Source organism: Gossypium raimondii, chromosome 13 (genome assembly GCF_025698545.1).
Source record: "Gossypium raimondii isolate GPD5lz chromosome 13, ASM2569854v1, whole genome shotgun sequence".
Classification (NCBI taxonomy): Eukaryota; Viridiplantae; Streptophyta; class Magnoliopsida; order Malvales; family Malvaceae; genus Gossypium; species Gossypium raimondii.
This window is the reverse complement of record NC_068577.1, coordinates 56,115,889-56,131,033: the sequence shown is the minus strand read 5'-3', so window position 1 is coordinate 56,131,033 and position 15,145 is coordinate 56,115,889. Positions and strand designations below refer to the sequence as shown.

Below are 15,145 nucleotides of genomic sequence, written 5' to 3'. Positions count from 1 at the left end.
GTGTAACCTTTTTGGTTTATTAATATTTTGGCTTTGAAAAAAAAAATCCTACGCATGTTATAATTTGAAGAAACAAGATTTAACTTTAAATTATCTTTACCATTGAAGTCAGGTAGATTGTCTTGATTTCTATGCTCTTTTTCTACTTTTAGGGCATGATAAGAGATTCAATAGTTTTTATTTTGAGCTTAAAATCTTGCTAAATTCTTTTGGAGAGTCGGGTAATTTATCGATAATGGCAAAGATTTTTATTTGCTCGTCAACCGTTATTCCTTCACGTCAAACATCATGTACAAGGGAGATTGTGGGCTTGTTATATCACATATTTATTTTCTACCATTCGAAATCTAAAATTATGAGTTGATCTGAATAATAAGTGATACCAATTTAGTAAAATATTAAATAATAATATTGATTGATATTTATCTGAAAAAATTCTAATATTTATTACATAAAATTAATACTTAATCTTTTACGATGTTGGATTAGTAATTATTTTTTGAAGGTAAACATATCATTAAAATGAAGAAGGGCCAAACAAAGCAGACATGAGGAGTCAATCCAACACAACAGTACAAACCACCAAATAAAACATAAAATTCCGACATGAAAGACAAGAAGAGTTAAAGAATCGAGAGAATATTTTGGCCTGAATTAAGCCCAGCCTGATTTTGATGGAGACCTAACTAGTTACTAGTGTCACGGGCCGCAGTTCAAAGCCCGTGACCATCGCACCAAATGCATCCAATGGAGGTCTATTGCTCAAATGGGGATCATTTGGCCTACGAGAACTGGCCCGATTCAATGAGCAATTGGAGGAGCCTGTCAGATTGAAGCCCGGTTGGCCCGATAACGAAGAGATTCAGGCTGATATTGTAACTAATCTTAGAAGATAGAGGGAATCTTATCTTGTAAAGATTAGATTAGATTTGATAAGGCTTATCTTGTAAATCCCTAAAATAAAGGGATATAGTTAATCTCGTCCGTCGATGTAATTGTATCTTGACCGTCGGTTTTGGGGGAGCTCAACTATAAATAGAGAGCCTCCCCCTCATTTGTACTGATTCCATTGTATTTTGAATTCTTAAGAGTAATAAGAGTTCTGAGAGCATTTACTCAAACACCTTGTGTGCATTCTTCTCTGTGGCTTTCTGTTGTTATTTGGCTTAGCTTCTTTTGGCTTAAATCGCTTCCGCTCTTCAATTGGTGCCTTGGAGGAGTTCTTAAGGAATCCTCATTTGAGTTAAGGCTGACTTAGGCAAGTTTGGAGCAAACGGATCGCCTAAGGCCGCACGGTTTGCGAGACGAAAGGTCTAGCCCCGTGACAGTTGGTATCGGAGCTTTTGGTTCGAAGGCACTGTTGGGATGTCGAAAGAAGTTGTTGGTCAGAATGAGCCAATGGAGACTCGAGGAAGGGCCAGAAAAGCGAGTCGATCAAGGGACTTAATTTCAGCTTTGGAGGATCGAGTCGTCACTCTCGAGGAGTCCATGGGGGACGTCAAGGAGAGGATCGACGATGTTGATGATAGACACAATGATGGGTTGTGAACATTGCAAGGACAACTCAGAGAATTTGTGTGGGATACTATCGGTTCCTCGGAGAATAAGCTGGCTGAAAAGAACGATGCTCTCGAGGCTATGGTGACAGCTTTGAAGGAGGAGATCAATGAGCTTAAGGGGGAGCTCAAGATTTTCAAGGCTGCCATAGGGAATGGAATGTTGGCTTCAAAGCCGAAGCCACAAGCGATGGATGTGCCCAAGCCGAAGGCGTTTAAAGGGGCAAGGTCTGCAAGTGAGGTGGACAACTTTCTTTGTGCCATGGAGCAATACTTTCGTGCGATGAACATCGAGGATGATGTTACAAAGGTAAACACTGTTGCTGTGTATTTCACTGACGTTGCTTTGTTATGGTGGAGACGTAGGTCCACTGATGTGAGACGTGGTGGTACTGAGATTGGGACTTGAAAGGAGTTCCAAGATGAATTTAAAGCACAGTTTTACCCCGAGTATGCCGAGGATGAAGCTCGAGCGAAGTTGCGTCGGCTAACGTAACGAGGCACGGTTAGGGAGTATGTGCGGGAGTTCAGTGAACTCATGCTCTAGATCTCTGATTTGAGCGAGAAAGAAGCATTTTTCTCCTTTACAGATGGGTTGAAACCATGGGCGAAGCAAGAATTGCAACGTCGAGGAGTTCGGGAACTTACCAAAGCCATGATGGTAGCGGAGTCCATAGTGGAACTTGCTCCGAGAAGGGACAGGTTTGAAACTTCCAAGCCCAATAGGAGGGGCAATGGTGGGTACCATGAGGAGGGTGAAGATGGACAAAGCTATGATGGCAATGGTAGTAGTAGTGATGGTGTTGATAGGAAACCACGAAATGGGAAGTGGAGACTTAATAGCCCGAAAGAAAAGAGGGGAAAGTTACGGTGCTACTTTTGTAAAGGACCGCACATGAAGAGGGACTGCCCAAAGGTATCTTCAGTTTCGGCTATCAAGAGAAGCGATGAGCCGGAAGAGGCGAAGCCTATTGAGGAAAAGCCATCGAGGGTCAATTCGATGGTGCTCATTCCTGAGAAGAGGAATGGTAAAGAAGGGTTGATGTTTGTAGACATCAACATTGCGGGTCAGAAGCAGAATGCTCTTATTGATACGGGAGCATCTGACTTGTTCATATCGGAAAAGGCTGCAAGGAAGCTTGGTCTGCCAATTAAGAAATCAAAGAAGAAGATCAAGATAGTAAATTCCAAGGAGGCCCCAACTATGGGTGTAGTTCGGAATGTGGAGCTACACATCGGCGAATGGAAGGGCAAGGAAGACTTTGAGGTAATCGAATTAGATGATTACGATTATGTACTTGGCTTAAACTTCCTTGACAGGATTCAAACAGTTCTGTATCCGTAGGCCGATCAAATCCATATTATCACTGGTCCGTTAACAAAGATTGTTGTTCCGGTGCATCGAAATATGAAAGTAGGGGCAAAGGTTTTGTCGTCAATCCAACTAGTCGAGGATGTTTCGTATGGGAGGAACATCGACTCGATAGAACGAGTGGTTACGAAAGCTCCTTCGGAAGTGTTAATGGCGCAAGAGTTCGATATGAAGCCTGCAGATTCGACTGTGGAGCCGACACCTTTGGGGAAGGTGGGTTGTGCATCGAGCTTCAAGGAAAATGGAGCGATGCAAAGACAGTCGAGACGAGTAAATGCTGCGAGTAAGGTACATTCCAAACACTGTGATAGTGTTTTGCATTCTAACTTGTGTACTTGGCAAGAACGTGAGAGCCCTTTCGAAGTTCTTGAGCAAAGAGGCCGAGAGACGGTGGCCAAAGCGAGGCCAAGGGTGTTGAATCAAGAGGATTCTGTTCGAGTCAAGTTAGAATTTGGGCAAGAGAGTGACATAGCTTCTTGTCGTCGAGATGTACAAACGAGTAGGAAACCACGAGTTAAGAAGCGGCGGAAGCCAAGGCAAAAGTCCCAAAGGAAGGGAAAGGCTAAGGCATCAAGACGAGACTGAGGCGAATCAAGTCAGTGCCATTCGGAAGTCACAACGAGGACGTTGCAAGAATGAGTGGGGGAGAATGTCACGAGCCGCAGTTCAAAGCCCGTGACCATCGCACCAAATGTATCCAATGGAGGTCTATTGCTCAGATGGGGATCATTTGGCCCACGAGAACTGGCCCGATTCAATGAGCAATTGGAGGAGCCTGTCAGATTGAAGCCCGGTTGGCCCGATAACGAAGAGATTCAGGCTGATATAGTAACTAATCTTAGAAGATAGAGGGAATCTTATCTTGTAAAGATTAGATTGGATTTGATAAGGCTTATCTTGTAAATCCCTAAAATAAAGGGATATAGTTAATCTCGTCCGTCGATGTAATTGTATCTTGACCGTCGGTTTTGGGGGAGCTCAACTATAAATAGAGAGCCTCCCCCTCATTTGTACTGATTCCATTGTATTCTGAATTCTTAAGAGTAATAAGAGTTCTGAGAGCATTTACTCAAACACCTTGTGTGCATTCTTTTCTGTGGCTTTCTGTTGTTCTTTGGCTTAGCTTCTTTTGGCTTAAATCGCTTCCGCTCTTCAATTGGCGCCTTGGAGGAGTTCTTAAGGAATCCTCATTTGAGTTAAGGCTGACTTAGGCAAGTTTGGAGCAAACGGATCGCCTAAGGCCGCACGGTTTGCGAGACGAAAGGTCTAGCCCCGTGACACTAGTAGCAGCCATTACAAACGCAGAAGCAAAATCCCTGACAAACCCTGCAACAAAATAGCCACCATGACAGACCACGAGATCCAAAACATGAATTACGTACGGTCGCCAAAGCAGAACACGAATGATATTCGTTATATGCATGCATTTACGTTCAAATTTGAGGGCTAACAAGTAGCTATAAATTACACTGATATTTAAATCGGGAGACAATCTTATTTATAGGTCAATAGGTTTTATCTAGACTATAATTGAATTGTTGACTCAAAATTAATTATACCAAATTTTAGGAAACGAATAAATTTATTATTATTTTATATTAAATAAACATAATTATTTATGTATATAATGGTAACGATATTAAAATTGCCAAAATAAATAAATATAAAATTAAAATATTATAATTGCATTAAATAAAAGCTTTGATAATGTATCGAATCAAATTTTCCGTACAATCTTAAAGAAACTAAAGAGTCTTTTGTGTTTAATGGTTGGAGATCCTTTGTATGATATCATGCTGGCTTTCCTGACCATCTACGAATTTTTTTATTCATATTGAGCAAATTGAAAATTAATATGTTGAAAACAAAATTCCAAATATTTTATATTATTACTATTATTATTTAGTCACATGGTTGATGTTTATTTTTTGTCAAATTGTTGATGTTATTATATTCATTCTAATAATTATTATATGCCTGCATTGATGTTCAAATTTGAGAGCTAATAGTTAGCCATAAATTACACTGATATTTGAATCATTCAAATGGAAGACAGTCTTACATATATGGTGAATAAGTTGTTTGATTAGATACGTAATATGAAACTGAGTATTATTTCCTTTTTTGTTCAATTTTTTAATTCATGAAATTTGACTTCAACCTTAATTTTAAATTTAGTACCGTTTAGAATTTCCTTTGACTAGTGCCCCTCTTTCGTCTTGCATGGATAATCAAATTAAAAAAAAAAAACTGGGAAGTTAACATAGATGTTTCTGCTCACCACGCCACCCTTGAGCAAATGATATAAATAGACCTGAATTCCTAGGTAAAGACGAACCAAGTTAATTTACAAGCTCATTTAGTTTAAGAAAACATTTCCTTGAAGTATTAAAAAAGAGTTTAGGACATGGGTGTCAATGCTGAAATTGAGTTCCCTGTCATTGAGTTCCGTTCATCAGATTTGCAACGAGGAACTGGTGGGTGGCATAATTTGTGCAAGAGAGTTCGAGAGGCATGTGAGACTTTCGGCTGTTTCGAGGTGGTGTACGAAAATATATCGCCAAAAGTCCGAGAAGAGACATTTGGGTTGATGAAAGAACTAGTTGAGGTCCCAGTGGAGAGGAAACAGAAGAACGCTAGTCCCATGCCTTACCATGGTTGGGTTGGACCATGCAATCAGGTCTCTTTATTGTATGAAGGCTTCGGACTTGGAGATGCCTCCAACTATGACTCTGTTAAAAGTTTTGCTCAACTTATGTGGCCTGATGGTCACCCACGCTTCTGGTAACAATAATTCTTTTACCTTTTTAAATTTTAGGTTCTTATAGGCCACTTGTTCTAGCCATTTTATATTTGGACCATTTTTTGTTGGAGTTGAGCAAATTCGAGTTTTTGACATTTTTTTTATCTTTTGTGCCAGCAATACTATACATACTATGGCGACTCAAATAGAGGAGCTGAACAAGTTAATCTGGTTAATGTTAATTGATAGCTATGGATTAGGAGAGAAATGGGAATCAGTGATGATAAACTACAAAACGCTAGTGCGCTTTATGAAATACATGGCCCCTCCACCTGGGGAGTACGAGAGAGGACTCTTTGCTCATACTGATAAACCAGTCAGCACAATCATTTGTGATGATCAAGTTTCGGGGCTGGAAATTGAGGTCAAGGATGGCCAATGGATGAAGTTGTCTTTATCTCCTTCTTCCTTTTGCTTTGTGGTTGGAGATCCTCTCAAGGTATGCAAGTATATAAATATATGTGGTCAATGTTCGATTTTTTATTTACTCAAAACTGATCATGCATGCATAATTTATGTGAATAGAACTTGAAATATAATAGTCAAAATTTTGAACAATACCATGAAATACTGAGCGATCTTGACACTATATCTCTTGTTCAAAATTTTGATTAACCCCTTTACCTTTTTAATAAAATATACAAAGAGATATTAGATTAGTGATGTTGAATGTGAATAATAATAATATACTTATTCATGCTGATTTTGGAAATTGAAGGCATGGAGTAATGGAAGGTTAAAAGCAGTGAATCATAGAGTGATGATGAGTGGAGACAAAGATCGACTTTCTCTAGCAGCATTCGCCATTCCAGTTGAAGGTACCATAATCAAGGCACCCAAAGAGCTTATAGATGAGCAACATCCACAACTTTACAAGGACTTTGATTTCATGGACTTCTTCCTTTTTGCCTTTTCTGACCCGGCAAAGCACATTGACTCCGGCGAGCAGCTCCAAGCCTTTGCTTCTCTCTCACCACCAATTTCCTATTGAAACCATGTCTCTATCGACAAAGAGAAGCCCAATTTCGGCTTAAAATCAATTTTAGAATAATAATTTTAAGTCCTATACTCGAAATCCATTACTATGTTTTAGCTTGTTAATAATTGTATCGAAATCCATTACTATGTTTTAGCTTGTTAATAATTGTATAATTGTAGTACCAAAGGCTTCTAAATCTATCATGTAGAGTTATTTTTGTGTTCTTTTTGTCATGAATAAGTAATGGAACTTCCTTCGCCTTTTGTATTGTAAAAGTAATTATGGTGCATTATTTTTGAAGACTAGTTTGGATTCAATTAGACATACAAAATTTATGGGCAAAATGTTGAATACCAATACCAACTTATAATCACCTAAGTATAGTAGAAATATATTTTGTTAGTGCTTTATGTTGTATAAAGTTTAACTTATGTAGTATCTAAGTATAGAGTGTTTTGTCAGTAGGGAATGGATCTCACATTGCCTAGGAACAAAATACAAAGAAATTATGAATCTATATAAAACTCATATCCCATGTTACTTAGAAAAACAAAGGTAGTGAGACCTTAAGTCTGTATAAAGGCCTATGTTATGAGTATTATTTGCACTAAATTAAATATTGAATCTTCTATTTGGTTTATTTAAATTCTTCCTTTATTTTCTTATTTTGGAGCGTTAAGATTTAGTTTAACGGTGCCATGGGTGTGGGTGTTTTATAATTGGTAGTAGAGCTTGGTTGGAGGAGTGAAAATTTTCTTAGTATGCTTTATGGTTGCAACATTGTCAAATCTTCTACATCAGAAAAGCAATTTTCATAGTTACTTGAAGATTATCTTTGGTTGTATAATTGTTGGAAGAAAGCGTGGTAGTGTGAAATTGCATATCTACGCCAAATATTGAATCTTTTATTTGTTTTTTTTTATTTCTCTTTTATTTTATTTTATTTTATTTTATTTTTGAGTATTAGGAGGTGTAGCTAAATTTTAATTTAGGGATGCAGTAGGCATAAATGTTCTACACCAAACACCTAGTTTTAAATGATAGCAACATGTTCTCTTCTATCAGACCTTGTCTAATTGCCTACATCATTATCTACTTATCTATAAGACGAATGAATTGAATTATTTTAATTACATTTTCATATTTCATAAATATAAAAATTAAGATGTGAAAAAAATTAAGTAATGTATAAGAAACTAAACTAAATTATTAAAAAAATTGTTCTACAATTAAATTATTTAATTGATTGAAAATAAATAAATTGTTTGATTTTAATACATTTTATAACAATTCCCTTCATCGCACGTATCAGCATCGAAGTTAGTGTTGACCTCCCTGTTGACTCTATTTGAAATTGTGCCTTGCTCGATCACTTGTTTTGATTAAGGGAGCACCAACACTCTATGCTCTTGACCACCCGCTCTCAGCACCCTTTGGGAAGACCATCTGCTCCTCTAAGAAAAGGCCAAACACCCATTTTTTAGGTGTAAACACTATTTAAGTGTGAACACACCCTTAAGATCACGAGAGGCTCATTTGAGCATAACAATCTCATATTAATGGAATGAATAACAGAATGTGACCCCACGGTGCACATATTTTACATATTGGATGATGATAACTTTCTTCGTAACAATCTACTACATCACACTAATGGACAAAAGGACGTCTTCTATAAATTCCTTGATCAATGATGAAGAAATGATGAGTTTTCGAGCACCCTAAAGTTACCTTGAACAATATCTTCCTAGTCAACTGATCCTCTTGTCCTTGTTTCGGTTTTCATCCTCTTTAGGTGAATAGGCCTCCACAGCACCACCATAGTCTCCTCATTTCCCCTATTAGATTTGACTCTAATCCGACAGATTTATGTCATCTTATTTCTAGGATTGCATGCAACTATACTCAATTACGCAAGATCTACTCTTAAACAGGGTCTATTCAAACTTTGATTTAAGCACATCATACATAGATCAATACTCTAGAAATATTAAACAAGGTCTATTCAACCTTGGATTTAAGCAAATCAAACATGGATCAATACTCTAGAAATATTAAACCAAGAATTAAACACACAAAATTGAGAACAAGAAACTAAGTATTTATTACGTAAAATTAAAATCAAATGACAAAATCCATCATAGGGTTCATCTCCCCTAGGTATTTTGAAAATTAGTTCATGCTTGAAAATAAAAACATCCAAGATACAGTATAATCGAAAGAAACAAAGAAACTCATGATAACGTATTAAGAAATCAAATGGAAATCTTTAATCTTGACGGAAATCAGCTTCAAAATCGACTTCAATGGTGTTTTTTGAGTTATTTTCTTGAATATTCTATGATGGTTCACTCTTATCTTCTTATTTTTGTCATGTATACGTCTTAGAATGCCCAAAAACCTAAAAATTGTGATTTTCCATTGTTCAGTGTGCAATTCCGTGAAATCAACATGATCTACCACACGTCTATGTGGCTCCTGCAGCTTGCTCCGATGCTCCGATTTTCGCTTATTTTTCTCCCAAGTGCTCTATTAAGCATTAAAATATGAATTTAAAGGATTAGGAGTATAAAAGTCAAAATTAACATCGGATAATCACCCAAAATCGCATTTAGAATGAGGATAAAACATGTTACTTTTAGCATTTATCGATTCCTCACAAACTATTAGGAATTTACTTACCACCTATTGTTCAATGTTGGGTGTGGCTACTAACTAGAAAAAATATGAATTGTACCTTAGCAAGTCATGTAAGGCTATGCGAAAGCACTGGATTTCAGCTATCTTGGGTATTCTGATCTTGGGTGTCACTTGGGCTATATGATAGAGATATTAATTTTTCAAAATATTATTGCAAGAGTGCACTTGAAGCTAGTCGGATGGAAATCTAAATTACTTTCACAAGGAGTTCATCTCAGCCTCATCCGTTCCACTTTGTTAGCTATTCATCTTTACTCTTTCTAATGTGTTAAAGCCTCAAAGAAGATCACAGACAATATTGATAAGATTCCTTGCGACTTTTAGTGGGCTATAAGAAAAATGAGAGGCTTTTAGTAAATTCATTACTAAGTTGATGATTCAATTTAGAGTGGCATCAATTCAGTAAAACACTTAAATATAGGAATAGATAGATATTTCTATGAAAAAAACTATTTATTTCAGTTTTTGTATAATATCTAGTACATCCAGGTTCATGGGGATAGACCTTTCGTCTCGCAATCCGTGTAGCCTTTGGTAATTCATTTGCTTCAAATACGCCTAAGTCAATCTAACTCTCGCAAAGTGAGGATTCTCGCAGAATTCCTCTAAGGCACCAAAATATAGTCGAAGCAATCTTAAAGACAAAAGAAGCTCAAAAGAGCAGAATAGTCACAGAAACACAATGTACACAATGTGTTTGAGTAAATGCTATTAATATATTCTTTGACTCAAAGGATAGAATACAATGGATGGGGAGGCTCTCTATTTATAGTTAAGCTCTCCCAAAACCGATGGTATAGATCGAATTACATCGATGGACAAGATTGAGTCTATCTACAATTAAGGGATTTAAAGAATCTCCAAGATTACTGTAGTAGCCCATTTTTTCTCGGGCCCAGTACACTCAAAATAGACCAGACCAAACCAAATAATAAAACAGTCCCAGTCCATTACAAAACCTAATACAATCAAACCCAAATACAAGACCAACTAAACCCTAAGTAGCCCAGTGGCCCAAAACTTGAAAAATTTTAGAATGGCTAGAAACCCCAGGGCTTCTAGCGCCCCTCGCACCGTCCGAGGTGCTTCAGTCAAAGTCTGCTCCTCTGGCACCCTCATTTTACCAAAACAGCAAGTTGACCTTGCTATGTACCTGCAAACAGAGTAAAAAGGAAAACAAAAACGGAAGAGCAACAAAGATAATAGCATAAACGAAAGCAAAAGAATAGTGATAGCAATGTAATCGTGGCTATAAAAGCCACGAAAATAACTATGTAAGTTTTTTACACAGAAAATACAAGAGAAAAAAGAAAAATCAATCAGAAGAATCAAAGGTTGATATTTATTTGATTTTCTGGGTTCGTTTCGTTATTTATTTTTTATTTTCATTTTTATTTTTCTTATAAACAGAAATAAAAAGAAAAAGGAAGGGACTCACCTGTGTTCGGCTTCTAACGCCACCGGGACAACCGAGGCAGTCACCTCCGATGATAGTTGACTGGAAATCGAAAGGTTTCTTGGGTTTCTGGGGCTTTTTGGTTAATATTTTGGGGGTTTTAAACGCGGATTCGGGCTTAGAAGGTTAAAAAGGGCCAGACTTGAACTTTTCCCGCCCGACGACTGACGCGGCGGTCCCTTTGCCGAATTTTGGGCCGGTGCTCGGAGAAGGAAGGGGTTGAGAGGGTTTGATGAGTTTTTTTTTAGAAAGAAAAAAAATGAAAATTTTGAATGTTTTTTGGCTTAAATAGCCTAATGAAACGACGCCGTTTCACTTGGCCTCCCCAGGCGCCAAAATGGCGTCGTTTTGGGGAGGCCGACCCGAAATCGACCTGACCCGATGAAGGTCCGCGTGTTTTCGTACCGAAGGGTTATTTTCCTACCTGATCCTTCCGTTTCCGCATTGTTCTGCAATCTCGTCCTTTTTGTTTTTTAAATTTGGCCGTTTAATTTTTTGTGTATTCCATCTTAGTCCGTGCTGAAACGACGTGCATTAGGGCTGGGGATATTGCCCAATCGGTCCCTCGTCCTTCCAGCACGCCCTTTTTCAATCTTGGGCCATTATTTTTATTTATTTATAGATTTAAACCCCGAATTTTGTTTTAAAGTTTAATTTAGTCCTTTTGTTATTTCGTTTGTTTTATTATCAATAAATGTGATATTATTTATTATTAGTTTTGTTTTCTCTTTTATTTATTTATTTATTCATTATTATTATATTATTATAGAAATTAGTTTTGCATTACTCAATTTATTTTATATTCTATTTGTTTATTTTTAGTTATATATATATATATATATGCATATTTATCTTATTGTATCATTTTATTATTCATTATTTACTTCTAGCTTTTCGTATTTTCAAATTATTATTATTATTATTATTATTATTATTTACTCATTTATATCTTCTAATTCAAACTTTGTTATATATATACATACATGTATGTATTTGTTATATATTTTATAATTCTTACAAATGTATATATATACAAACATCTATTTTCTTTATTGTTATTATTGTTTCCATTGATGTACATTTATTTATTTATTTATTTATATGTCCATATTTTTAATGTCTTAGTTTTTATTCACTTGTTATTGTATATACATGATTGATTTGATTTTTTATTTATTTTTCGTTTTTGCTCATATTATTTTTGTTCATATTATCATGTTAATTATTCCATTATGAATATTAACACCATAATTCAAAAAAAATTTCTAGGTAAGGCAATATTTTGCATTTGGAAATTCGAGAAAATGTGCTCTAATGTGCTGAGTTTCGATTCCTCGTTTAGCCAAAATAGCCTAATACCCTCTTAAAGTTTCAAAGTAAGGGTAAGGTGATCTTGGTTTCGAAAGATTAAAGTATCGTATCCTAATGTGCTGGATGTGATATTCCTAATGTGTTGGATGTGATATTCTTTTTGAACAAGAGAATCTTAAATTCCAACCCATATTGTTCGAAAGTTTTTAGGATCGTATTTTCAAAATTCTTCAAAGTTTTCAATTTTTGACATTAAGACATCAACTAATCAACTAGGTACCAATTTTTTGGCGTTACGATGGTGTTAATCCTTCCTCGTACGTAACCGACTCCTGAACCCATTTTTTTAATTTCGTGGACCAAAATCGTTGTTTTAATAAAATTAAATCGTTTATTAAAAATAACCACTTTTTAAGGTGATCCGATCACACCTTATCAAAAAGGATTGGTGGCGACTCCCATATTCATTTTCTTTTTCAAAATCCAAGTCAACCCCGTTTTACAAAAAAAATGGTGTCAACAGCTTGGCGACTCCACTGGGGACTAAAATAAGAGAGTCAAACCACAAGTTGATTAATTTTTGTCTTTTTGTCGAAAATTGTAAATTCGATTTAAAATTACGATCCTTTTATCGCATTTTCATGGTCTTTAATATGTTTGCTTTTTTGGTTCAAGCCTTTTGATATTTCTGCACATTGCATTGCATGACCGTAGGTCACACCCTTTTAAGTGGGAGTAAGAAGCTAATCCTTCGTGAGGTTTTCACCTCCGTGCAGGATAGTGGATCGCTTTCGGGATGCATCTGTACCTATGTCTTCGTGAGATTTTCATCCCCGTGCAGCCATAGGGAAATGTATTCCCCTAAACCAAACTTGGTCCGCATGAGCCTATAATGGGTAAGGATCGAGGAATCTGCTGGTTCAGGTACCTTTGCCCTAGAAGCCAAACCACATATAGTGAACCTTTGGAACTTGCCTTAGGTAGAACTACGCCAAACCCTAATAAGTACCCAAATAGGTGCTTTTTTATTTGTTATCTATATTGAATCTTATTGTTGTACATGATACTAACTTGTGGTGTTTTATTTTTGCTGCATGGCATTTTGACTACATGACATTACATTATAAAAGGCGTTGATTCACATTCGGTTACTATATGGAAAACTCATCATGGAAAACGAATTTCTTGATAAAATGGAAAATAATGCGGTTGTCCGAATATGGTCAGAAAAATACAACTCGAGAAAGGTGATAGTCTGACGAAAGGGTACACATCAGAATTGTAGGACTTCACTTGTATCAGCGTAACTCAAAATAATCTCCAAGAGTTGAAAGAAATATGGGTCCGATGGGATGATGAAATCAAACAGTTATTTTACTGTAATTATGGTGATTTGCCGTATTTGCTCGACATCAAGGTGGATGAGCATTTATTTTGAGCTCTGGCCCAATTTTGGAATTCTGCTTATAGCTGCTTCACCTTTGGGAAAGTAGACATGGTGCCTACTATAGAGGAGTATATGGCCTTACTTCGTTGTCTGAGAGTTCAGGTGGATAAAGTTTATTCTAGAGCAGCTAATATTCTAACTTTTACAAAAAAGCTAATGAAAATCACTGGAATGAGTGAGCAATGGGTTACGGCGCGGATCAAACAAAAAGGGGAAACAAATGTATCCCTTGGAAAATTTTGCGAGATCAGATTTTGGCACACCCTGATACAAAGAAAAAGGTCGATGTTTTTGCTTTGAGTATTTACGGGCTGGTTATTTTTCCTAAAGCGTTAGGACACATAGACGAAGCAGTTACAGATTTGTTCAACCAACTTGATAGGAGGGTCACACCTATCCCGGCAATTTTTGCTGAGACATTCAGATCTTTGAGCGCATGTCGGAAAGCAAGTGAGGGAAGATTCATTGGTTGTGCACAGCTTCTGTTGGCTTGGTTCCACAGTCACTTCTGGAAGGTTGATAAGGTTTCTTGTCGAGTATTCTCTGAAAATTATTCTCCATTAAAAGAATTAGTAGCGACACCGAGACGTAATGGCATTACAGAGGAAAGATGGATGGCAGTCTTTCAAAATCTCCAAGATGAAGATGTTGAGTGGAAAGCTCCTTGGATGGTGTCTAACTAGATTTTGTACCGGTGTGGGGACTTCGACTGGGTTCCTTTGCTTGGAATTTGGGGAGCTATCGGATATACCCCTTTACTCGTGCTAAGACAATATAGATCAAGATAGTTCATACCGACAACACAGGGGCTGGCTTAGTGTGAGTTTTCTTACAAAGATGATAACTACAAGAGAAAGATTCGAGAAATGTCTAGCGCTTGGAAACAAATTCACCGGATGAAAAGATTTACCTCAGGAGCAATGGAAACTCCAGAATATTATGAATGGTGGTGTAAGAGGGTCAATTATAATATCCCCGAGCCAGGTCATGAAAACAACCAGTCGATGGAAGAACATCTACGAGTAGTCCCTTCTGAATTGGAAATTATAAAGTAAGATTTTGAAAGGAGAAATACGAAATTAGAAAAGACGATAGAGCAAATGGAAAAAGAAAAGATGAATTTGAAATTAGATGTGGATGTTCAGAAACTCGAGGCAGAAAGATTAAGAAAAGGAAAAACCAAGGCCGAGGAGGATCTAGATAGCTTAAAGACAGATTATAAGAAGCTGCGCTGAACAATGAGAACTGCTGGGTTGGGAAAAACTTCGGAGCAGTGGCGTGAAAAGATTCAAGAAGAAAAGAACAAAGCTGATAGATGGGAAAGGAAATTCTAAGAGCTCCAGACACGAAATGAGGCTTTAGTGGAGAGTTTGTCACAGAACCAAAGAGAAAAAGGTGAATTAAAAGATAAAGTGGCTGAGTTAGAAGGCTCTCTCCATCGGTATCGAAATCAAAACTCTGTGATAGAATTGAAAGCAAGCTTAAATAAAATTGAAGAAATAAAAGAAAGAACAGAAGAGT

The 15,145-nt window shown here is 36.8% G+C and overlaps 1 protein-coding gene and 1 long non-coding RNA gene across 2 annotated transcripts; both read left to right on the top strand.

The window, feature by feature from the left end:
• The first annotated feature begins 692 nt into the window (after positions 1 to 692).
• Positions 693 to 4,002, top strand: LOC128036080 (uncharacterized). Its single transcript, XR_008192941.1, has 2 exons — positions 693 to 753; positions 3,635 to 4,002. It is a non-coding gene; the product is annotated as an uncharacterized LOC128036080 (long non-coding RNA).
• A 1,262-nt stretch (positions 4,003 to 5,264) lies between these two features.
• On the top strand, positions 5,265 to 6,989 carry LOC105781764 (probable 2-oxoglutarate-dependent dioxygenase AOP1). The gene is made up of 3 exons (XM_012606282.2): positions 5,265 to 5,712; positions 5,849 to 6,170; positions 6,450 to 6,989. Exons 1-3 carry the CDS (start codon positions 5,336 to 5,338, stop codon positions 6,720 to 6,722), a joined length of 972 nt encoding a protein of 323 aa, XP_012461736.1. The 5' UTR covers positions 5,265 to 5,335; the 3' UTR covers positions 6,723 to 6,989.
• The last annotated feature ends 8,156 nt before the right edge of the window (positions 6,990 to 15,145 follow it).

Coding starts and splice junctions, on each gene's coding strand:
- LOC105781764 (XM_012606282.2), top strand. CDS start 5,336: ATGGGTGTCAATGCTGAAATTGAGTTCCCTGTCATTGAGTTCCGTTCA. Junction 5,713..5,848: donor GATGGTCACCCACGCTTCTG/GTAACAATAATT, acceptor CTTTTGTGCCAG/CAATACTATACATACTATGG. Junction 6,171..6,449: donor TGGTTGGAGATCCTCTCAAG/GTATGCAAGTAT, acceptor TGGAAATTGAAG/GCATGGAGTAATGGAAGGTT.